This window comes from Bos javanicus, chromosome 5 (assembly GCF_032452875.1).
Source record: "Bos javanicus breed banteng chromosome 5, ARS-OSU_banteng_1.0, whole genome shotgun sequence".
Taxonomy (NCBI): domain Eukaryota; kingdom Metazoa; phylum Chordata; class Mammalia; order Artiodactyla; family Bovidae; genus Bos; species Bos javanicus.
This window is the reverse complement of record NC_083872.1, coordinates 37,168,104-37,192,076: the sequence shown is the minus strand read 5'-3', so window position 1 is coordinate 37,192,076 and position 23,973 is coordinate 37,168,104. Positions and strand designations below refer to the sequence as shown.

The following is a 23,973-nucleotide window of genomic DNA, read 5'->3' as shown; positions in this document are numbered from 1 at the left end:
AAATTCCAAACATTCTATGATCTTAACAGAATGGCCTTTTCATTTCTTTCTGTTCCCTTCCAAACTTGGATTTGTGGGTATTTATTTAACAGTAACTAAGTGCTAGGCACTTTTCTAAGCTGCTTTACATATATTAACTCAAAAAATCATCACAATAATCCTAAGAGGTATGTTTATTACCATCCCTGTTTTTACAGAAGTTGAAACTGAAACACACAAACTAATAAGGCCACACCGCTGTAAACGGCAGAGCCAAGCTTCAAACTACAGGAGTTTGTCTCCAGTACCCATGCTTTTAATCACTATTCTGAAGTGCCCCTCCTGTGTAAAAGCTGCATTTAGTATATACACTCCATTTGTGTTTTACACATACTTTTGAGGGGCAATATTTTCTCACATACATAAAACCTTCATTTTTAATACCTATATGTTTTGCCATCAAATTGTTCCATCTCATTTTACTTTAGGTTAGCTAATGCTGGACTTTCAAACTGATTCTTTCTAATACATAAAAATGTTACACTAAGCAAATCTCACATTGCATATAGTTTTTTCCTTCTTTTGAATTTTATTTCCTTATGTTAATATATCCAAAATGGTTTGACTCACTTAAATATATAAAAGTACCACATTACTAACATATAATACTCTCTACAGTATTTTAAATTTAAATCATTATGTAACGCTACCAGCAATAAAAGAATGCTCAGATTTTTCCAATCAGTATATTCCATTTCCTCCCAAATTTAACTGATATAAAATGGTTAAAGAGATTTGTCACATGGAATAGTTAAACTAACAAATATTTAGAACTGAAAAAGACACAAGTACCCCAATGTTCATTGCAGCACTATTTACAATAAATGGAATCAACCTAGATGTCCATTGGCAGATGAATGGATAAGGAAGTTGTGGTACATACACACATGGAGTATTACTCAGCTATAAAAAAAGAATGCATTTGAGTCAGTTCTAATGAGGTGGATGAAACTGGAGCCTATTACACACAGTGGGGTAAGTCAGAAAGACAAATACAGTATATTAACGTATATATAGGGAATTTAGAAAGATGGTAATGATGACCCTATATGCAAGACAGGGAAAGAGATACAGATGTAAAGAACAGACTTTTGGACTCTGTGGAAGGCGAGGGTAGGATGATTTGAGAGAATAGCATTGAAACATGTATATTACCGTATGTAAAACAGATGACCAGTGCCAGTTCATTGCATGAAGCAGGGCACCCAAAGCCAGTGCTGTGAGACAACCCAGAGGGATGAAGTGAGGAGGGAGGGGGGAGGGGGTTCAGGACTGGGGGACACATGTACACCTATGGCTGACTCATGTCAGTGTATGGCAAAAACTATCACAATATTGTCAAGTAATTATCCTCCAATTAAAATAAATAAACAAATTAACACATTTAAATTTCGGAATGGGTAAAATGTTTTCTTCCTCTAGCAACATTAAAAAGGTGGAGATAATTCTATTATTTGTTGCTTATGAGGTTGGTGCCATCTTGATTCCTCAAATGAGCCTCAAAAAGAATCAATAATACCCAGTCACTAGTAAGTGTCAGAGCTGGAGTCTGAGCGCAGATCTGACTCTAAAAGTTTATGTTCTAGATGATAGAACAAAGGGGTCAGTACATGTCAAAATAAAGAAACTGTATAAAAATTTATTTCAATGTTCATCAAAGATCATTTATTTCATAAAGGGGTAATTTTTTACCCCTGGGATATCATATTAATAAATAGAGGGATAATATTTTCCTGAAGTACTGTTCTGATCAATAATTGCAAAAATAGAAAAGAATGGCACTAATTAACAAAATGCTTCTTTTATCTTTCTCTTCAACCATGTGTTTTCATTACAACCTAGTTTCATCAACATTTTAAGCAAGTAGCCTCAGGATATAAACATTACTCCAAAAGTTTTTCTTTAATGTCACCTTCTTTAATATTATCTTGCAGTATGCTCCTAATAGTCCAGAAAGATTTTTACTTTTACAGCACAGAATAAAGATCATCGAGACATTAGATAATAGAAAAAACAAAGGCTTTGGAGTCTTAAGTTCAGATTTTGCCACTTGCTGTACGTCCTCTTCAATCTAAGTATCAAATTCCTACTTCATTGGGATGGTGTATAATTAAAGGAGATAATTATAAAGCTTGTAGCACATGGTAGACACTCAAGAAATTTTAGCTCCCTTTTCACTTTCCTTTAAAAAGTGGCACATACATGATTATATCAAGGGTATCAGTTTTAAAAGTCATGCTTCATTATTTCCCTCAGACAAACTGTAGCGTAACACGAAGCGTCAAGATCAAAAGAGATCAAAAGAGATAAAGTTGCTTCATCAATGTGGGAACCTTCCTTCTTGACATCAATACCATGGTCTTCCATCAGTTGGTATGAGAGATTACAGGGATGTTTCAAAATCTTTCTATAGCATCCTGGAACATTCAGTTTCAGGGTAGGTATTTTAAATTTACATGTCTGTAGTCCATCTCTGCTGAGTACTTCCTGGTACCACTGCCCCACTTTGTTTTTAGGGTACTGAATATTGTATCCAAGCACTGGAAGAACCACCTATGCAAGGGAAAGGGAGAAAAAAGGTACATGAAACAGCCTTCAGAAAAATATGTGATTATTTCTTTTTTTTTTAGGCCACCCTGCATAGCACATGGGATCTTACTTCCTTAACAAAGGCTTGAACCCACATCCCCTGCAGTGGAAGTATGGAATCTTAACCATTGGGCTGCCAGTGAAGTCCATATGCAATCATATTTTAAATTTACTTTTATGACTGGGACTTGAATATGTAAAAACACACTCAGAATACAAACATTGCAATCACTCTAAAACATGCCACTGTATACTACACTATTTTGATTCTTTTTAACGCTACCAGGCAAAAAGAAGAGATAACTGAAATCAAGAAGGACTCTTAGTTAACAAGGTAACCAACTCAAGTCAGATATTATTTGACAAATTGCTGTTAAGGTAGAAGAAATGGAATAAGAAGTTGAGGTACATCTAATTACCCAACAGACTTAATCTTTATGCAGTCATACAATGCTAAAAGCATATTCTTTCTGGAACAAAAAGAATAATCCCTACTGCTCAATCACAGAAAATTTGACAATTTTCCATTTTCCTTGCTTACTTATTAATAAAAACATGAAGCACTCAAGAAGCTGCAAAATTAATTTCTATTTTCTCAGCTGCTCATGAGTAAACTACATTTTGTGGAGGTTTCCTCCTTTGCTGATGACTTCTAGATATTTTTCCTTTAACTGGAACCAAAATGTAGGCAGGAAAAGGCACCAGGTAAAAAACTCAAATACATACAACACGAAAATTTCAAATTCATTATGCTCATTGGAAGAAGCCAGACACACAAAAAATCACATATCCTATATGAATCCATTTCTACGGCATTCTTTCAAAGGCAAAACTGTAGCACAGGAAATAGCTGAGTTGGGGCTGGGGCAGGAGTGAGAGGTGACTGCAAAGGGGCACAGGAAGTTTGAGGGAGACGGGAAACTGTTCTTTATCTTGATTCTTGTGGTAGTCATATGATTGTCTACATTTATCAAAACTCATAGAACTATAAGAAGTGAATTTTATTGTATATAAAATATATCTGAATAAAAAGTGGTAGAAAAAAAGGAGGCGGGGAGGAGAAATGGTTAGTACACTGTCTTTTCAGCACAATGTCTACATTTAAATCTAAATGATACTAATTTTTAAGCAAGTTTACCTGATGTATTGCATATGTGTTAGCTGATTCCTCTTCTTCGGTTACCAGATGAACCTATTTTTTAAAAACATGATGAAAATACAGATGATTCTCAAATGTTCCAAATTCCCTCAACTTTTCCTAACTCTGTTACGTATAATACAACTTCTTAACTGAATATACTCAAACTCAAATAAGATCTTTTCACAGCTTGTTTCTATAGGAGCAGACTACCTAAAAATTAGAATGATTCTTCTTGCTTTAACCCGATAACTGCAGGGGAAACAGAGAATGGGGCAGCATATCACTCTGAAGCAACACCTTCACCTCAGTTACCAATCATCTTTTTCTAAATAGCAAAGTATTTTTTTTTATTACACTGAATCAAAAATCTGTTTCCATGAAATCCCTCTCCAACCTCTGTCCCCAACAGGAATCATAGTATTCTATGAGAAATAGTGCTTCTCAAAATGTGTTCCATAGACTAGCAGTAATTGTCACACGTACGTGGGGAAAAAAAAAGAAGTGAGTGATAAGTTTGAGAAATGTTGCTCTAGGACACAGAATAAATCATTCTGATTTCCCTGAGACATGAAAGCTCAAAAGTATAAAGGTAGCTACCATCACTCCATGAGGATTAACACAGTCTCATTTTCCTAAAGCATTCACCATATAATGCCTAGATCTTCTCTAAACTTGCTTGCTTTCCCAATTCTCCCTACTCAGATAAATAATATCCCTCCTTTTTGGTTTTTCATTTTGGGTTTATTTGTTTGTTTACATGTTAATAACCCATTTTAACTGCTGCATTCAGAAATGGACATAATACTCTAGATGTGATCTGACCAAAATACATGGGGCTATGATCTCTCTTGCATCATCAATTCCAGCTCTTTGCCTTTCACAAAATCATAAGCATTCCTAAAATACTACAATGTAAGCAATTGGTGAAAATACTGAACAAACATTTTCAAGTACAGAACACTGTAGCTCTCTTTAGAGAGCTCCCTCCAAGCTGATATCAACTGATGAACTAACCATTCTTTGTCGTATGGCAGCTCCACAAAGATGAATTCACGTGATTTTCTCCTTGTCTAATTCACATTTCTCCATCTTACTCACAAAAAAATTATGAAAATCTGCCAAGTCACCTGAAATTAAGCTACATCTGTAGGCCTAGTACTCTTGCCTGGCCAATCCCATGGACGGAGGAGCCTGCTAGGCTGCAGTCCATGGGGTCGCTAAGAGTCAGACACGACTGAGCAACTTCACTTTCACTTTCACTTTTCACTTTCATGCATTGGAGAAGGAAATGGCAACTCACACCAGTGCTCTTGCCTGGAGAATCCCATGGATGGGGGAGCCTGGTGGGCTGCCGTCTATGGGGTTGCACAGAGTTGGACACGACTGAAGCGACTTAGCAGCAGCAGCAGCAGTAGGCCTAGTAATTCTATTGAAAAGGGACTCAGATTAGTTTCCTATAGTTTCCTACAATTTTTAATGTAGATGCGCAACATGAAATATTCTACAAATATTAATTTTTTTTCCTTTTCCAGATTTTCCATATTTTATGTCCTGAGCCTCCAATTCTTGCCTTTTCTTTTCTCAGTGCTAACTAATAAAGTATAAATAATCAATTTTAAAAATACAGATATTTTTCGCTGCTAATAAAAGGAAACTCTGCAAAAGGTGAAAGAGAAAATGTTTTCTTTTCTCCTATATCTCCTGAAAGAAAAGCAGACAAAATCCTGATCACAAAAATATCCTTGCAAATGTTACCTGGAACAAAGTCTTATGAAAGTGAAAGTGAAGTTGCTCAGTCATGTTCGACTCTTTGCGACCCTGTGGACTGTAGCCCACCATGTTCCTCCATCCATGGGATTCTCCAGGCAAGAATACTGAAGTCTTATGAGACACATGCATTTCAGAGATTACTGCTATATCTTGTCAAAGTGAACTTCTGAAAATTTGAATTAGAAATGGCTGACTTACTAAATAATGCGTTGCCAAGAAATATTTAAAAAGGATATGTTTTCTGAAAGGTATTAAAAAAACTGAATGTTTTTCATTATTTATCAAAATGGAATTAACTGACATAGCCCTTCTTCCATTTAAATGAGGTAAAATAAAATCTAAGATGCTGCTAGATTTCTTTTTACACAGTTTCAGAATCTGTGTCTCAGTTAAATGACCATTCTTAATGAAGCTCCTAGGGATCACTTTTTTTTTTTTCCCTTAATGGTTCTTATATTTTATTGTTTGACTGTGCCAGGTCTTAATTGTGGCACGCCAAGATCTTCGATCTTGTTGCAGCTAGCAGGATCTTTATTGTGGCATGTGAACGTTAGCTGAAGCATGAGAACTCTTGGTTGCAGTATGTGGAATCTAATTCCCTGACCAGGGATGGAACCCAGGCCCCCTGCCTTGGGAGCACAGAGTCTTAGACACCGGATCACCAGGGAAGTCCCTGACTTTCTTATCTAAACATTCACAAGTCATTCATTTAATAGAATAGTAAAGCAGACCTCTTTGTTGTGGCTCACTCATCACTCAGCCTTGACTCCTTTTCTGATAGTGTATTTGCAATTTCCTGGGAGCTTCCCTCCCAGTTCTTGAATGTGGTTTGGGTGGGATGGTTCCAGGAAGAAGTCCTTGGAACACAGGCTTTGCCAATCACATACTGCAGTCCACAGTAACTGGTCTGGGGACAGGGAACACAAACCAAGCCATTCTGAGACTCAATTCCATGGCTTTGACTGAAACTGTTAGGAAATAAAAGGCTTCTTTTCTGGAGAAGAAACTAAGAATGGATCTGACAGAGAGGAAAGCAGAGCTGAAAGATGAAGAAAATGAAGTGGATGATTTAGGACATTGTTTAAGCTCCTTCATAACAGCTGCACCTGAATCAATCATGGACTTTCAGTTATAAGGGCCAAGAAATTCTTGTCTGCTTTCCTTAAGTTAGTCTGAGATGGGCTTCTATCACTTGAAACAAACAAACAAACAAAATCCTAACTTATACACCTAAAACTCTGCCGTTAATTTAGATAAATCATCCTTTATGCTAAGTTCACAGTCTATTTTTTCTCCATTTTTGAAAAATAGGACCATGCCCTATCTCTGTATGCTGACACTTTTCTACACCCCATGATTTCTCTAGTAGAGACCAAGCTGGGCTAGGAATCAGACAACTAGGTCCTCTGAATTCTGCTACCTACATCACTTAACCTGTCTCCTCTCCAGTCTGGGTCTCAATTTTCATTTCTATGAAATGGGAATTAGAAAGAAGTCTCTAACATATTTTTCTCCCCTAAAGTTCAATGATTTTATGATGTTATATACAAAAGCACTACTCAAATCCCTTCTTTAATTTTTAAAATACATTTTTGAGATTGAATTAAGATCATGATGAATAGTCTCTTTTTGCATTACAATGCTATGAAATGAATTTCTTTATGTGATTTATGGAATTCAATTTTATTATGTAGGTCAAATTCACAGAGATTAAAATACCATAAAAAATACTAGTTGGAAATACCAATATCCAAAATATCCAAAATACCATGGAGAAAACGGAAGGATCAATTTTATAAGACAAATTATATTTCATTAATATAAATGTCTCTAAGATATTGTTGAGAGAAAAAAACAAAATGTAAAACCACACTTATATAAAAGAAACGACATTTCATATCCTATATAGCATTATTATAGAAATTTTATTATTTTTCCTTTTCATAGTTTGAGTTTCAAGTCTCAAAGTTCTGTACTTACTTTCCTCATTGTTAACTAACAATAAAAATCCACTTTCTGTGGATATTTATGGGAAAGCATAGAAAATGGTCTAGAAGGAAATATGCCAAAAGAGGTTGATTTTCTGATAGTGGCAGAGGAAATCACAATAGAGTTGTGGCAGGAATGACATCTCCATCTGCACTGTTCTGGATTTTAAGGAGCCTGTTTCATGCATTGGGTGTGTGCTCAGCTGCTCAGTCTTATCTGACTCTTTGCAACCCCACAGACTGTAGCCCACCAGGTTCCTCTGTCCATGGGATTCTCCAGGCAAGAATACCAGAATGGGTTGCCATGTCTTCCTCCAGGGGATCTTCCCTACCTGGGGGTGGAATCTGTGTCTACTGCATCTCCTGCATTGGCAGGCGGATGCTTTTACCAGTGAGCCACTTGGGAAGCCCGATTCATGAATTGCTTGTGTAATTTTCTAAAGAACGTGTTCTTTTCAGGAAGGCTTACTATCTTTGTAACTCTCACTTCACACTACTGACCATTTTTATACTTCTATTTAATGGCATGTTAAGTGTCAGCTGACAGCAGAGTAGAAGCAGATGAGCAAATAAAAGTTTAAAAAAAAAGCATGTTTAGTTTTAAGTTTTTTCTAAAATAAGAGTTTCTGAAAATAAGTGCTCCTGATACATAACAACTCTTGATGACATGATACTTACTTTACTACTTGGTAATTGCTCATTGTCTACATCTTCATCCAAACAGACCAAGTCACCCTCCACAACTCTTGAGCCATAAGTTGCAAGTCTGTAAGACACTGCCTCATTCCAGATTTTGCTGCTGTATGCATGAACGTAGAATATGCGCAGAGAATGGGGGAAGGAGAACCACGCCTGGATGCAGCCCTCCTCCGTCACGCCAAAGCGATGCAGTGACTCTAACAGGGCTCTCTCCCGAACTTTGAATTCGGGCATCAGGGAAAGTGTGCCTTTAGCATCCTCTGAAACAAAGAGATCAGTCAGTTCCTTTTATTCAAAGGCCAGTTATTAAGAGCTTTACTAGGCTCTCTAAATGTACTGAGCTATCCTGGGAACCTGCATATGAAGATAAGGCTCAGCACCAACTATAAACCAGAGCTACATTTGAAGAGGTTTTTTGTTTGTTAAAAATCATTAATCATATGGTTCATTCACTTTCCCTGCTTTAAAAAGAGTACATTAGTAACTCCAATGTCAGGATGGAGATTAACTAATTTGCAATTATTTAGAACACTTTTTTTAAAGCATTATATAAGTTCCTGAGCTGAGATTTTAAAGAGCTATAATGGACATTTGACAAAATTTTTTCAATAAGAAAGGGTTGACATCTGGATCCTTCAAGTATACTATTCAGTCATTCTACTATTCAGCATGCTTTTTAAAATTAGATTACTGGACTCCATGGCAAAGCTGCTTATTCAGGTAGGGCCTTGGAGTAAGCATTTTAACAAATGCACCAGGTTTCTTGTACACACTAAAGTTTAACAACCACTGCCATAAGGAAATTATTTTCTCAATAGATGTAATTTTGAACTTTGTTTAGTATTACTTAGATCACTCATAACAATGTGAAATGCTCATATGGTTTATAGATTTGGGTGTGGTATAAAAATATTTTTCACCTACTAATCATTATATATGTAATATGTACATAATTAAAAATAATGGAGATATTAGAAACTGATGTCCTTTATTTCTATGCAAGTGAAATTTAATATGCACATATATGTTGATCATATATTTAATGAATCTAAAATCTTATGGTTGTTGTTATTACTTAAATACATATAACATTTATTCAGTATTCAGAATAAGCCAGGCACTATTTTAAGAGCATTAAATCTATTATTTATTTAAATATTAACAGTCTTTTAGGTATCATTAGCTTCAATTTCGAAGAAGGCAATGGCACCCCACTCCAGTACTCTTGCCTAGAAAATCCCATGGAAGGAGGAGCCTGGTGGGCTGCAGTCCATGGGGTCGCTGAGAGTCAGACACGACTGAGTGACTTCACTTTCACTTTTCACTTTCATGCATTGGAGGAGGAAACGGCAACCCACTCCAGTATTCTTGCCTAGAGAATCCCAGGGACGGCGGAGCCTGGTGGGCTGCTGTCTATGGGGTCGCACAGAGTCGGACACGACTGAAGCGACTTAGCAGCAGTAACAGCAGCAGCTTCAATTTGCAGATGAAGAAACTAAAACAATGAGGCTAAATCACTTGCATGAGACTATATGCTGGGAAGTACTAAAGTTGTATTAAACCCATGTAGACTGACTCTAGAACCACACTCAACAAATTTTTTTTAGTGCTTCTCATTAAGTATTCTACATATACTTAGCTAAAGTTTTCAAAATTAGCAATCAGGGCTAAATGGAGACTAGATCAAAAACAATGGACAAAGTACCAGATATAACAAATGTACTTTTATTTAGTTTATTTTTCAGTCTCCTGATCACAGTGAATTATACTTATATCAATGTCAGTTTAGAACTGGGAACTCTTATCTTTTTTGAGGATTTAGGCCAGGAAAAACTCATAAAGCATCTTTCCCCTCACCCAACCCCAAAGCAAGAGTTATACAAAAGTCCCATAAAAATGGAGTAGCTAGGGCACATAATAAAAATGTTTAAATATATAATATATTACAGTCTATTTCTTATCACATTTACATAGAAATGAATGCTATCCTGATGATATAACTCTTGTATATCTACCTAACTATATATGAGGTAAAGAAACTTTTAAAGTACCAGTCTGAAGAAAATATTTCTTTGCTCTATTTACAGGATCATCCAAATCTTCTGGTGTAAAAAACAATTTTACAGCCTTCACCTTTAAAGACCAAACAAGCAAATACATATCAGATGAAAATGACAAATTACTTTAAAAAAAAAAAAGGTACATCTTGAAAGAATAGGCATTTAACATGATATTTGACATGGCAATTCTATCTTTAAGCATTCATAAGCTAAACAATTTAGAATTAACCTCCAGTGCAAAGCAACCTAATACACAGATTTAAAATCTTATGGACTGGAAAAGTGGTTGACACAACTTCCATAGATCTTCTTCTGTCATTTTTTGCCTCTATCATAGAAGTAAGAACACAGTATTAAGTGATGACATAAAACTCAGGCTTACCTAACACACACAACAAAAAAGGGGGAGAGAACAAGCATAGGCAAGTGGCAAGCCACTAATTTCATTTGTGTTCTCAAGTTTCAGAAGTCTTTGTCTTTGGTCTTATAAATAAATTTTTTTTTTTTAATCTGCATGTTGCATTTATTAAATACATTAAAATCTGCAATGTAACAAAACGTTTTCTACATACGAAATTCAAAACACCATTTTAAATGAACAAAAGATGAACATTTTAAATGAACAAAAAATAAATTTTTAAAAAATAAATGTAAATAAAAGTTTTAAAAATCCCCAACTTTAATATTTTCTTTTAAAACATAAACAGATTAAAAGATGCTCCTTTAAAAAAAAGACATATCTACTAGTTCCTGTATTTTATCACTGTCTCCAGTACTACAACTTATTTCTAAGTATGCATCTTAGAGTAGGAAAGGATCTTAAAACAGGGCATTCAATCTAGCCTCCAACTCATTCTTCTTTTATACTATTCATTCATTCAAACAAATATTACTCAGCATCTGTTTTGCTATAAAGTGATATCATGAACATAGTGGCTGTTCAATAAACATGATGTACAGTACATATATATGGGGGTATACATGCATTTATATGCTGGGTTAAGAAAGCAATGAGCTGGCTCATGTAATAAGTACATCTGACAAAACAGGTAAGTTCATATCTTTTCAGAATCCATACCGTTTCACTCTTCAGCAAAGCCAATCCAATTTGGTCCGTGTGAACTTTCCTTCCCATCCCAAATCTCTGTGGTCCATAGTAATTCACAAACCCTTTATTCTATAAACACACAAAAAATCAGTTAATTAAAAATATATTATTATAGACTCATGTGTGTGTCCTCCCAAAAATCACATGTTGAAACTCTAACCTCCAGTGTGATGGTATCTGGACATAGGGACTTGAAGAGATAATTAGATCATGAGCATAGCGGCTTCATAAATAGGATAAGAACTCTTATAAGAAAAGGTGGTGGAGCTCGCCGACTCTCTTTCCACCACATGTGAATACAATAAGAAGACCAGGCAGGTATCCTGATCTCAGGCTTCTAGCCTCCAGAACTAGAAGTAATTTTCTCTTGTTTAAAAATCACCTTGCCTATGGTTCTTTGTTACAGTCTCAAACTAAGATAAATAAATACAATTATTGTGTATGTAACCCAGTCTTTCTCTTTGTCCTTACTGTAATAAAACAGTCTTGTAATTGGCAATACACACACGGATACCAAGTGGGCTGAGAAACACTATATGGTTAAAGAATACAAAGGAAAAGAATAAATGATTGAAAATCAGAAAATAAGTGAAAAGTTTTTAAAAATATGTGAGCTTTTCATTCCCATTACTGAGGAGTTTTCTGGCATGTGGGATTCTTGGTGCTAAAATCAGGAAAGCTCTGGGAAAACTGGGATGAACTTGTTACCTAGTACTGCATCTGCTCTGATACCTGAAGCTCCTCCTGATTTCGAGGATTCGGCTGTCTGCAGATGCTTGAAATACGAAGCAGGTTTATTTTCAAACCCAGCAAGTCCTGTCTTTTTTGTATATAATGGTTGGTTTTTCGATTATCTCAGTTTCTGAAAGTCTGGGCCAAGACAATGGCACAGCATCACTTCGGTAGGAACGGAAAATTGATATTTACTACTGCAGCCATTGAGGACACTGGCTGGTGGTTAAACATGTCCTCACAAAGCAAACAACAGGCCCATATGGTTTCCTGAAAGACAAAAGAGCTCTCTACACTCACTCTATGGGGGGAATATTTTAATATATTCATTCAATGATGGTTATCGAGCACCAACTCCAGGACTGTTCAATAAAAGATGCAAATAAAAGATAATCTGTAATCAGCATGCTACACAAGAAATTGCATCCTGACCTCATGCCACTAAGATCAACTGCAGATAGAATAAGTACCCCCTGTATTAAGTCTCACAGTTAAATACTTTTAAATATTTCAAATTTGGAAAAATAACATTAGACAATATGCTAAAAACACCAGAAGAGTTTTAAGTACCCCTGCCAAGTTATTCAGGGTTGATTGCAATAAAATGTTATAGCAATCTGAGTTATAACCCTTTAAAACAAAACTCCAAAGATTTCTTATTTTCAGGACTTCTCAGCTCACTTCCCCTCATCATGAGAACTAAAGGAAAGTTGGCTAAATCTAAGATTATTCCTAGGGAGATTTTAAAATGTATATGAATAGGTACCAAATGAAAGATGGGCAATAAATAACATCAGAGTTCAGAAAGCCCCACTCCCTTTTCTAAGAGATATCTTTCTAATAGTTTAACAGGGGGAAAAGAAAAAAAATAAAGAATCTTAGGCAGGTCTAGAGAAAAGGAAAAAATAACCATACGAGGATTTTAATATCTTTAGTGAAGATATTTTCCTGACTGTTAGGTATAATAGTGATTAAAATCTGGTTTCTGTTTGTTTTCCTGTTGGAGAGGCGTAAAATTGTATGAAAAGGTCTTTGTGGTCAGAAACTTGCAGCAGTGTTTCTCAATGTTAGCTGTGGACTAGAATCACTTAGGGAGATTTTTTTTTAATGCTAATGCCTAAGCTATATCCCCAAATGTTCTTATTCAATCGGTCTGGGAGAAAAAACAGATTATTGAAATTTTTTAAAAACACCCTAGGTTGAGAATTTCTGGTCCAGATCAGGGGTTGGCAAGCTATTTAACTGGCCCACAAGTCAAATCTGGCCCTGTAACCACTGTTTTTGTATACAAAGTTCTACTGGAATACGGCCATGCTCATTCATTTATGTATGGTTCATGGATGCTTCCACACAATAGCCACTAGAGTAGCTGCAACAGAGACCATATGTCTACAAAACACGAACATTTCTTTTCTGGCCCTTCACAGAGAAAAGTTTGCTGACCCACAGTTTATATGATCAGAATGAAGGCTATGGCTATATGTGCACATTTAGATGCCCAGCAAATATCATTTTAAAACTTACAGTAAGTAATTTTTTTTACTGTAAGAATAGTAAAATGTATATGATTTACCATTTGCATACATTGAAACAAAATTCAAAATTAGATTGAAAAGAAAAACCATTTTGAAAGTAATATAAAAACTATTTACCAAAGATTTCTGAAAAGAAATGCTGAACAAAGTCTCCCCTCAAATTAATCTCTTTGCCTGTAATACTACTCTAAATGACAGACACTAAAAAAAAAAACTGTCCTTTTAAACAGATAGGTTTTACCCTTCCAACTGGGAGAGTCTATACAATTTTTTTAATTACACTAATGTTGTGTTTTTTCCAATACAAAGATATATACTAAGAAGAAAAATAAAAACTAAGTAAAATGGACCCAGTTATCATTTTTTTAAATAATTATACACGCACATAAAAAGAAAATGTACAAAATACTTCCCTTCATATCTTAATGTAAATAAAGATTTTCCCAAAATACTCTACAGTGCAGTTTTCTTACCTTAACATTTTCTATTGCCTCCAAAATTCTCTCTCTCAGGTTTGCAGAATCATTTATTTGATTTTTTAAATTTCTGATGACAATATCAAAGTGATTTCCTTTGAGCTGACCAAGTCTAAGGGAATCCTCTACAGACCGAATGTTAAACACATTCATTCTTTTCTTTTCAACTTCTTTTTCAATATTTTTCAACCTATGAATGATAAATCATTTATCATTTGGATTCAGTTAACTCTTACATTTAAAAAATAGTTTGTGTTTAAACTAATGTTAAAAATTATTAACATGTTTAAAATGCTAAAAATGTCAAAAAATTAATTTAAAATAAAGTTTAAATGACAGATGGCAGACAACCACTTATACTGGAATACTGAAAAACTGGGGGAATTATTTCAAAAACACATCTTTAATTTATTTCAAAAAATGTGCACTAAAAACCCTTTATCGTAGGATTATATTAACAGAGTTATTCTAAGAACTGGAACACATATTCCTAATGCTATCACTCTATGTAGCCTTCTGACTTCTCCATAGTTCAAGTGATAGAACCCCTTAACTGTTCTTCGCTCTTCTGTCCTTAGACTTTGCTCCTTTCCTCCTCAGTTTTCCTCTAATGTTACCAAAAAACCACTAGCGCCAGAGGACTTTCCTAAAATTCTGCTCTGAACACTTCTTTACTCAAGTTTTCAGCTCTTCACCAATATTAGATCCCAATTGTCTTATCCTAACTTCTAAGATCCTATAAGAACTGATGTGAATTTTTCTTTACATCTATATTTTCTGTAGTCCCTAAAGGAACCATCTGCTTTATTAGGCAGACTCTTTTGCTTACAGGCCCTCCAAAATACCTTCAGATTTTCTGCATCTGCTAAAATCTTATTATTGGTTAAAGGGTAATTAAAATTCCATACCCATAAGCCAAATCAAACTACTCTGTCCTCCTAGAAACTAATAAACTATTTTGTCTTTGGTGGTTAAAAAGCAGTTTTTAACATCTAAATACCTTTCAACATCTAAAGTCATTCCTTCTTAGTACAGTGCACTTTTTGACCACATAGACAAAATCATAAACATTTTTCTGTCCCTCATATAAGAACTTAAAAATATTTACCAGAAAATAGTACTTAAATATCTGATGACCAAAGATTAATATATTTTTAATATGTCAAGTTAGGCAGAATTTTAGTCCAATGATTCAACTTTTCTGAACTTTACCTTAAGGAAAGCATCCACAAGGCACAGATTTAAGTGTAATAAAATTAATCATAGTAGTATTTACAGTGAAAAACTGGAACAAATTTCTATATCCCAAAACAGGGGAAAGTTAAACAAATTAGTCCATATAATAAACATGACTTTGAAATATTTCATGACATAAATTTTCATTAAAAATACTATTTTAATTTTATAAGTAAAATACAAATTACATATACAGTACAATTTTCACATATATAAAAAAGGCCTCTGTAGCATCTGCATATACCATAGTCTCTGAAAAATATCTGAAACAGATCAAAATGTTTTTGTGGTTATTTCTGTGTAAGAGAAATTTCAGTGACATTTAATATTTTTTTATATTTTTCTAAACTTCTACAATAAACATGTATTACTTTTACAATAATAAAAGTCTATTTAGAAGATAATTATACTATTAATGCAGAATATGCTGCTCAATAAGCCTATAATCAATTACTATTGATAGTGAGGTTAATATGCTCCCAGTATTAGTCTCAGTTTTTAATCTAGTATTTATTTATTTGATGCAATAAGAAAATAAAGCTCTATCCTTTAAACATCTTATTACCTCTCTGGTGTCACTTTTCTAACCACCATCGCTTGATAAGTGATGGCTTTCTTGTCTTTAAGTCCCGCATAACTAAAATCCGAAGCAATCACACCAAGTTTGACAGCTAAAAAACCAACTGCTTCAAACATTTCTAGATTTTCTTTTCGTAGGGTAAAAGCTGAAACAAACAAAAAATTCTCAATTACAAAAAAAGGCAGCTAAATACATCACTTACATTCTTAGCAAACTTACAGATCATTATAGTGAATCAAATCATTAATTTAGATGAGTATTTTTTAACCAAAATATAGTCAGTAAAATACAAACCTCACAGATTTCAGCTCTCATTTTTTAAATGCTAGTTGGTTCACTAAAGGCTTACAGAAAAAAAAAAAAAAAATCCACATTCCCTGATTAGGTATTCACACTGGCCCTAATCCACCCCTCCAGTCTGCACTTGGGCTATCTTATATATCCTATAATTGTAACCCAGAGAACTTGTCACAATCCTTGGATGAACTAAAGCCTTTCACTGCTGTGGACTTGCGTGCATTGAGGGCCTTTGTCTAAAACACATGCTCCCTCCATTTATTATTTGCCACACTTCTTTTCATGCTTCAAGATCCAAGGGCCACAGTAGTTTTCCCTCAAATTCCTTCCAGGTTCTCAAGGCTGAATGCTCCCAAAGTAGGGATCGTGTTTGTTTCATTGACCATTATACCCTCAGACTAACACATAGTAAGTATTCAAATATTTGTTGAATAGATGAAAAAACGAACGTTACAAGGAGTTGATTACTTAAACCTACATGTCTTCACAAGCTGTCATTATCTACATCATGACACTGAACACCATGCCATAATTTATCTCTTTAAGTTTGTATGCCCTGTAGACTGGGAGTTCCAGGCCAGGAAATCAGTAAATAAAACAGAGCTTGTTGCCTCATGGTAGATCCTTCAAATGTCTATTAGATGAGAAGGTGATAATGAGATTGCAAAAGTGGAAGGAGGAACAAGCCCAGTAACAATTACCACCAAGCACTAACCCCAACCCCTGCCAACTTGTTGGCCTATATAACCTACCAACATTAACAGTAAGAAAATATCTCAGTCCTCAGTTCACCATAAACATATGACACTTCCAAGTACTGCCCTCTTCCCTCAGATCATGGAAAGGATATTCAAAGTATTCTGCAGAATAATTTCTGTTTTGTTCAACTCCTGTAACAATCATCAGGAGCTACAAGAGTCTCTTTGAGGAGCACTCTAAGAAAAATGAACATTTAACATAAGCCTGACTCAGGAAGCAGAAGGATGTGAAATCCATCTATCTCTGAATAAATGAAATAGCTAAACAAAAGCTTATAATAGCTATTCTTTAGAAATCATGTTTAAAAGAAAAGAAAGATCTGTATGTTCTTTATATCTCTGTATAAAGAATCTCTAAAAACATGGAAACAGCAAGTTTCAAAAATATGTAGGGTGTATATTATTTATGAAAAGTTTTAAAAATCTGCAATAATGATTTGATATTTGAACATATTGTAAAATGACCACCACAATAAGTCAACATTTATCACCACACATAATTACAATTTTTTTCTTGTGATGACAACTTTTAAGATCTATTTTCTTAGCAACTTTCAAATATACAATACGATATCATTGACTATGGTCACCATACTATACAGGCTTCCTGATGGCTCAGTGGTAAAGAATCCACAGGTCTGATCCCTGGGTTGGGAAGATCCCCTGGGGAAGGAAATGGTGACCCACTCCGGTATTCCAGCCTGGGAAATCCCATGGACAGAGGAGTCTGGCGGGCCATAGCCCATGGGGTCCCAAAGAGTCAGACACAACTTAGCAGGCCACAGCCAGAGGGATCGCAAAGAGTTGGAAACGACTTAGTGACAAAACAACAACAATCATGCTGTCTGTACACAATATTCCAGGACTTGTTTATAACTGGGAGTATGTACCTTTTGACCACCTTCATCGATAAACATAAATTCATATTTTTAAAAATTAATTTTAAATTGCCAGTAAGTTAAACATAATTACAACATAAGCAAAACCTGTTTGAGATCCATAATAATTTACAAGAACTATCCTAGTCCTGGAGCCAAAACTTTGAGTATCAGTTAGTAATAATGTGAAAAAAAATAATAGTATTTTAAATATACCAAATCTATGGAACTAGACAGATACCACTAAAATATCTTAAAAGTATAGGAACAGCCTGGCTAGGAACTGCAAACTATGAAAAACAGACCAAGAAAGTGTATTACACAGAATAAAAATCAGAAACTAATAACAGGGCTCAGAAATCTCTCTCAACAAGCCCTTTTGATGATTATATGAATGCAAAATTTTGAGAAACTCTTCTTTAAAAGATGGACAGTGTCAAACAAAGGAACTCCCTGTAAGTCTGCAGGATTCTTTCCATAGGCTATAAAGTCCGGCTGTTCCAGATTACAAGGTATTCTCTTCACTTCCCCAAGTACAGCAAACATATTTTACTTCTCTCCAAATACTTAAGATAACTTTCAAAATGTGAAATCAAGATTCACCCCTATGATATTTATTAACCAAAGTAATTCTTTAACTTTATACATTTGTAACTACATTAACTATAAACATGTTAACCACACTTTCATCAATAAGGTTAATATTTTACAACTAGTATATTTTGAAAGGCTTATCTTCCACTTAAAAAAGGACCCATATATTGTTTTCAATATCCTTCTGGACATGTCTATTTAATTCATTTGAAATTACACAGATTTCACACAATTTTATCTAAGTTTACCTAAGAAAATGGTAATGATGTATTATTACCTGTGTATATATCTTTTCTTCCCTGGCACTCAAGAAGAGACCTCTTGCAGTGCTTGTGTGCCTTGACCCGAAATCTTACAGTTATCACTACATTTGGATTATCAGCACTGTCATTCAGTTCAGGAAAGGATTTGGTTTCCACAAGATTTCCAAACTTCTTGTTGACAAAATGGTGGACAGCTTTTCTGTGCTGTTTGTTCGTATCAGGTTTAAAGGTAAATTTGGAATTTTCTTTCTTTGCATCCAAATATTTAAAAAAGTCAAATGCTTCCTCTTCGGATACCAAGTGACAAAGTTCTTTATACTCAAGATTTGGTCTTACAACAATTTCACTGTTTTTTCCTACAGTTATTAAAAAAGGAAATTTCTGCCTAATAGCACTATGCAAGGTAGCCCTCTGGTTCTTGTCAAGGATTCTGCCTAATGAGAATTCAGGAGATGGTCCAATTAGCTCAGTTTTAGAGTCCCACTTCTCTTTTATATCACAGGCAAACTGATTCAGTAATTCATTCGTTTTTTCATCTAACAAGGAGCCTAATACATCAACATTTTCTTCTTCACCTTTGTAAGTTCTATCTTTGATAGTATCTTCTTTTTCTGAACAAGGCACAAAATTGTGGTCATCACTGGAGCTCCCAGCCAAAGTACTGACTTCTTGATTGCTTGTCTCTTCAAAAGATAAAATCTGAAGATCTAGTTTTGCTTTTTTAGCCAAAGTATTTGGCTCAGGTAGTACTTTACTAACCTCATAAACAAGTTTGTCACTCTCTTTATTAACTAACTCTCCGTGTTCGTCAATCTCAATAACAATGAAGTCACTTGGTGAGCTTTTTATGGTGCCACAAAAACCAACATGATCAGTTATGAAACACAAAGAACTAAATCTGATTCTGAAATCTGTATCCTCTTCCATTCTTGAACAATGCCTACAAAAGAAAAAGAGGTGATCAATTACCAGGAAGAAAAAAAAATCTGGATAACAAAAAAAGAAATAGGTTTGCAGAATTTATTTATTTCTGCTTCTCTCTCTCCCTTCCAAGTCCCCTTAAATGACATTACTAATTTATTTCTATATATCATGTGTATTTTGACTCTCTTATACCGAGATGGCATGTCTGCTAATTTGCATCTTGGCTCTTCACCTACTCCAGGCTTTCATCTATTAAAATTCCAGGATTAAAAGGATTAGTTTCAAGTTCACTTTTAAAATATCATTGGTAGACCAACAAAAAGAGACTAGAACATACATTTTTTTTTTACAACAATTTGTCTGAACTCCACCCCTGAAACCTAAATTTCCAGTTAATTTCAGAGACTCTGTGACTAGATACTAATATATGGAGGGATAGGGGTGGGGGAAAGGCTGAAGAGAAGACAGGAATACACAGTCCACACTGACATATAATGAAGTACTAAAAACAATTTGCAGGATTTCCATGGTGATCCAGTGGATAAGACTCCAAGCTTTCAATGCAGGGGGTGCAGGCTTGATCCCTGGTCAGGGAACTAAGATCTGCTAAGCATGATTCCAAGGCGCATGGCCAAAAAAAACAATTAAATAAAACCAACATGCAATGTGATTAGGGTTCAAGGAAGGCTTATGTTAACCTTGGACCTTAAACCTTCATGAAAACTTGGATACAAACTTTTTCAGTTGACCCATAAGAAAAGTACAACCATCTCTCTCTGGCATCAGAGAGAAGACACGTTTACAGAGCTTCTTGAAGCAACCTTCACTCTTCGCGTAACCCATGGCTATCACACAGAGTTTCAGGAGAGATAAAATGCCCAAGGAACTGGTACTGCTCCGTTCTTTGTGTTCATCATGCTCTCCAGGCAATACATCATCTGGACCTTCATCCCATTTCTACAGTGTATTCTATTCATCTGAACCAATTTAGAAAACCACTTCCACTCCATCCTTTCTGTAATGTGGAACTCACAGAAATTTCCTAATATTCTACTTTCCTAGGAAATAAATAGGATATATTTATTTTTCCTCATTCCTTAATTTCCTGCACAGACTCCTCAGTTTCTTGCCTGAACTGAAACCTGGATATTTCCCCTCGGGCTGCTTCTTCTGTAGTCCTCCTATGTGACAGCTATTTTTCCTTTCATACCCACCTGGGGACCTGCAGGTTGTAAATATTTTCCGTGTTTGCCACTGCTCCTTCCAAACCACTTCTTCCTCCTCTACCTCCTCAAATCCCATTTCCTTTGAAGTACATGCCATCGGACTGTACTATTTGCTGCCAGCCTCTCTCTGGTCCCAGGACAATTCTTCTTCACTCACTAATGACTTTAATACCTAGCTTAAAATATACTACCCAGCATGACCTCCAAGACCATCTGTATGGATGATCCATTTAACATCACAGTCCCTCAGTTCCTTAATCTCAACCTCAAACCTTCCACTTTGTCTCGGTCTTAGCTTTGATTTTCTCATCACCAAAAGTTGCATCACCTTTAAGCATCTGGCTCTTTGATTATCCCTACTGCCCATTCATCACCTCTATTTTAATACGTCCATTCCAGAAATTCTTATACACTGTGAAGGCCTCTAATCTCTGCTTCTATTACTAGTCCACCATAGTCAATTTTCCACATAGTAGCCAGAATGATTTAAAAAGGAAAATTAAATCATATCACAACCCTTTTTAAACCCTCTAATCACATTTATAATAAAATCCAAATTACATACCCTGGCTTCCAAAGACTTCTAAGATTCTGAACTCTGTTTTCCAAATTTAACCTGTACCCTTTCCCCATTATCCACTATACTCCAGCTACACTGGCCTTCTTCAGTTCCTTTATACCAACTGTTCCTGTTGATTAAATCAATTCCTCTTCAATAATATCCTTAGAGATCTTCCTTGACCAATAATCGGAAGAAACCAGCAAGTCACTATTTTTCATAAAATCTTATTTAATTTTCTGCATATCATTTCTATTTAATCGTTTTACTTCACTATTTACTATACACCTACCCCAACTAGAATGTTTGCTCTATGAAAGCAAGAACCCTGTCTGCTTTATTCACTGATTATCTCACAATTAGAACAGAATCAAGCACATAGTAGGGGCACAATCCATAATGATTATTGAATAAATAAAATGACTAGTACAAAATAAGAGCAGTAAGAGTGAAGAGGAAGAAAGAGGGGGTCAACTTTTGCCTAGAATAATCAGTAAAGCATAATGTAAGAAGTGGCCACATTTTCAAAACAGTTCAGGAGACAGAAATGAGGCAAAGGCATAAGCAAACTATGCAACGTGTTAAGAAAAAACTGAACAGCCCAGATACAGAGCAGCAGGACAAAGTGTTTTCTAGCACAGTTCTGGAAAATATGGCCGGATTAGCGCCGAACTAGGTAAAACAGTTAATGCGCTGGCAGGAGCTTAGAATCCATTGAGTGGTAAATTGATGGCCACTGGAGGTGTCTGAGCAGGAAAATAACACAATCCTAAAAGATGTTTTAGTAAGATGACTGATAGTACTAGGCAGGATGAATCTGTTGAACAGTTGGACTAATAGTACTGAGCAGGATGAATCTGTTGAACAGTTGGAGGAGATCGAAAGCAACAAGATGTGATCAAGAGCTCAGCTGTAGGAAGAAGATATGAAAACATTCTAAGCTAGTGGCATAGGAGAACAATTTGAGAATACAACGATGAGGGAATTACAACCAAGCATCTTAGTAAGAGTGGAACCGTGCTGAAGGGCAGCCAAGGAACCCACACAAAGTTGAGTTCCCATGCAACAGATGTGTCGATAAGCCCGCCCGGCGGACATGGAGGGGGCAGTTTGGCTGACCCAAGGCTTGGGAATTTGGATTGTGGCTAAGGGCAGAGTCTAGGAGAATGTTTAAAAAGGACAGTAGCTCCTCCTGTTCCTTCCACTGCCAATGCTCCACCTAATTCACTCCTACTTCTGCCACCAACCAGCAGGACTGACTCCTGCAGCACAGACTTCAGGCGCTTTCAAAAGCACCCCGACACAGCCATTGGCTCCACGGGCGTCTTCTCCACCCCCATCCCCGCCTAACTCAAGGCGCGATACTAGCTCACACCGCGCTCCTCTTGCGGACCGAGGGTCAGGATCTCAATGCCAATACTGTCATCGCCCCCCGCACAAGCCCACGTGGCGCCAAGAAGCACAGCCCGGTCTACCTCAAGTCCAGCTAAAGGGTTTCCTCCGCACCACGCTGTGCGCATGCCCGGAAGCCATAAACTAGCTAGTCTCCGACAGAAGAGTATTTAAAGGGACAGGCTCCTACTTAAAGAAGCGCCTTTCCGGGATTTTTCACGCAGTGGAGCGGCGATGGGGAAGCACTAAGAGGAAGGGGGCGGAGCGGGGCGGGGGCGGGACCTGACGGATTGGGCACGCCCCGGCCCTTCGTAGTACCTGGGTCCTTAGGTCTCTGGCTCAGCCCCACGGCGCCCTGTGCGCCCCTGCGCCCTGCGCCCGGGCAGGTAAGGGGTTCCGGACTTGCGCGCCACCTTTTCCGCGAAGTGTCCGAGGTCTGCGCCCTGGCCTCCGGGTTGTGGAGGAAGGAAAATCGACTTCTCTTCAGCCCAAGTGAGAAAAGTTAGAGGGGAAGTAGGTTGCTTGGGCAGCGCCTGCTCCAGGATAAAGACTTGGGTGGGTCCCTAGGGATTAGAAAATTGGTGGGACCGGTGGAGTTACCGTGGGGCGAAGAGAGGTGTCACTCGATGGTCGGACCTCGCCTCGAGTTTCTCAATTCCCGGGCTGTGTGTTCTGAGAACCCTGTTTACGAAATGAAATCTCTTTTCCTCGGAACCAGGAAGTAGGACCAGCGCCCAACAAAGATGCTGGCCGCGTGGAAAGCATTCTGAACCCCCACAAGATTCTAATTAGCTGGTTTCTCAGGCTTCCAGGAAACAGAAAGTGGAGCGGCATTGTCAGTACGTTATCAGATGGGGAAAGGGTACCGACAGCCTGGAAACGAGAGGGAACAAAGGGATGAAAAGCAACCTCAGAAAGCCTTTTAGCCATTTAGGATGGGATGCTGGGGAAGATTGAAGGCAAAAGAAGGGGTGGCAGAGGAAGAGATGATTGGATAGCATCACCGACTCACTGGACATGAATTTGAGCAAATTCCTAGAGATAGTGGAGGATAGAGGAGCCTGGTGGCCTATTTGGGGTCGCAGAGTGGGACAGGACTTAGCAACTGAACAAGAGCCTCAAAAACGTC

General features: G+C 36.6%; 2 protein-coding genes across 7 annotated transcripts in view; one reads left to right on the top strand and one right to left on the bottom strand.

Moving 5' to 3' along the window:
• Positions 1-158: 158 nt before the first annotated feature.
• On the bottom strand, positions 159-23,733 carry PUS7L (pseudouridine synthase 7 like). 3 transcript variants are annotated; one of them, XM_061416394.1, is made up of 9 exons: positions 23,445-23,733; positions 18,758-19,683; positions 15,939-16,098; positions 14,135-14,327; positions 11,365-11,463; positions 10,278-10,359; positions 8,206-8,486; positions 3,767-3,820; positions 159-2,592 (listed from the first exon to the last, which is right to left on the bottom strand). In XM_061416394.1, the coding sequence occupies exons 2-9, from the start codon at positions 19,668-19,670 to the stop codon at positions 2,266-2,268; spliced, it is 2,109 nt and encodes a 702-aa protein (XP_061272378.1). In that variant the 5' UTR covers positions 19,671-19,683; positions 23,445-23,733; the 3' UTR covers positions 159-2,265. The 3 variants fall into 3 exon arrangements, with proteins under 3 accessions (XP_061272378.1, XP_061272377.1, XP_061272375.1); XM_061416393.1 differs by lacking the exon at positions 23,445-23,733 and adding an exon at positions 20,882-23,057; XM_061416391.1 differs by lacking the exon at positions 23,445-23,733 and adding an exon at positions 22,928-23,056.
• The window catches only part of IRAK4 (interleukin 1 receptor associated kinase 4), a 28,618-nt gene continuing 27,756 nt past the window's right edge, over positions 23,112-23,973 (top strand). Inside the window, exon 1 of one of the 4 annotated variants that reach the window (XM_061416397.1) lies at positions 23,112-23,230. The gene's annotated coding sequence lies outside the window, so the exon portion shown is untranslated. The other 3 variants (XM_061416395.1, XM_061416398.1, XM_061416396.1) reach the window with 3 other exon arrangements.

Excerpts from the sequence above, each read along its gene's own strand:
- PUS7L (XM_061416394.1), bottom strand. The coding sequence starts at position 19,670 with ATGGAAGAGGATACAGATTTCAGAATCAGATTTAGTTCTTTGTGTTTC. Across the intron at positions 11,464-14,134 it reads AGGCAATAGAAAATGTTAAG|AATAAAGGGTTTGTGAATTA; the intron begins GTAAGAAAACTG and ends GTGTGTTTATAG. Across the intron at positions 3,821-8,205 it reads AGCAATTACCAAGTAGTAAA|GTTCATCTGGTAACCGAAGA; the intron begins GTAAGTATCATG and ends TTTAAAAAATAG.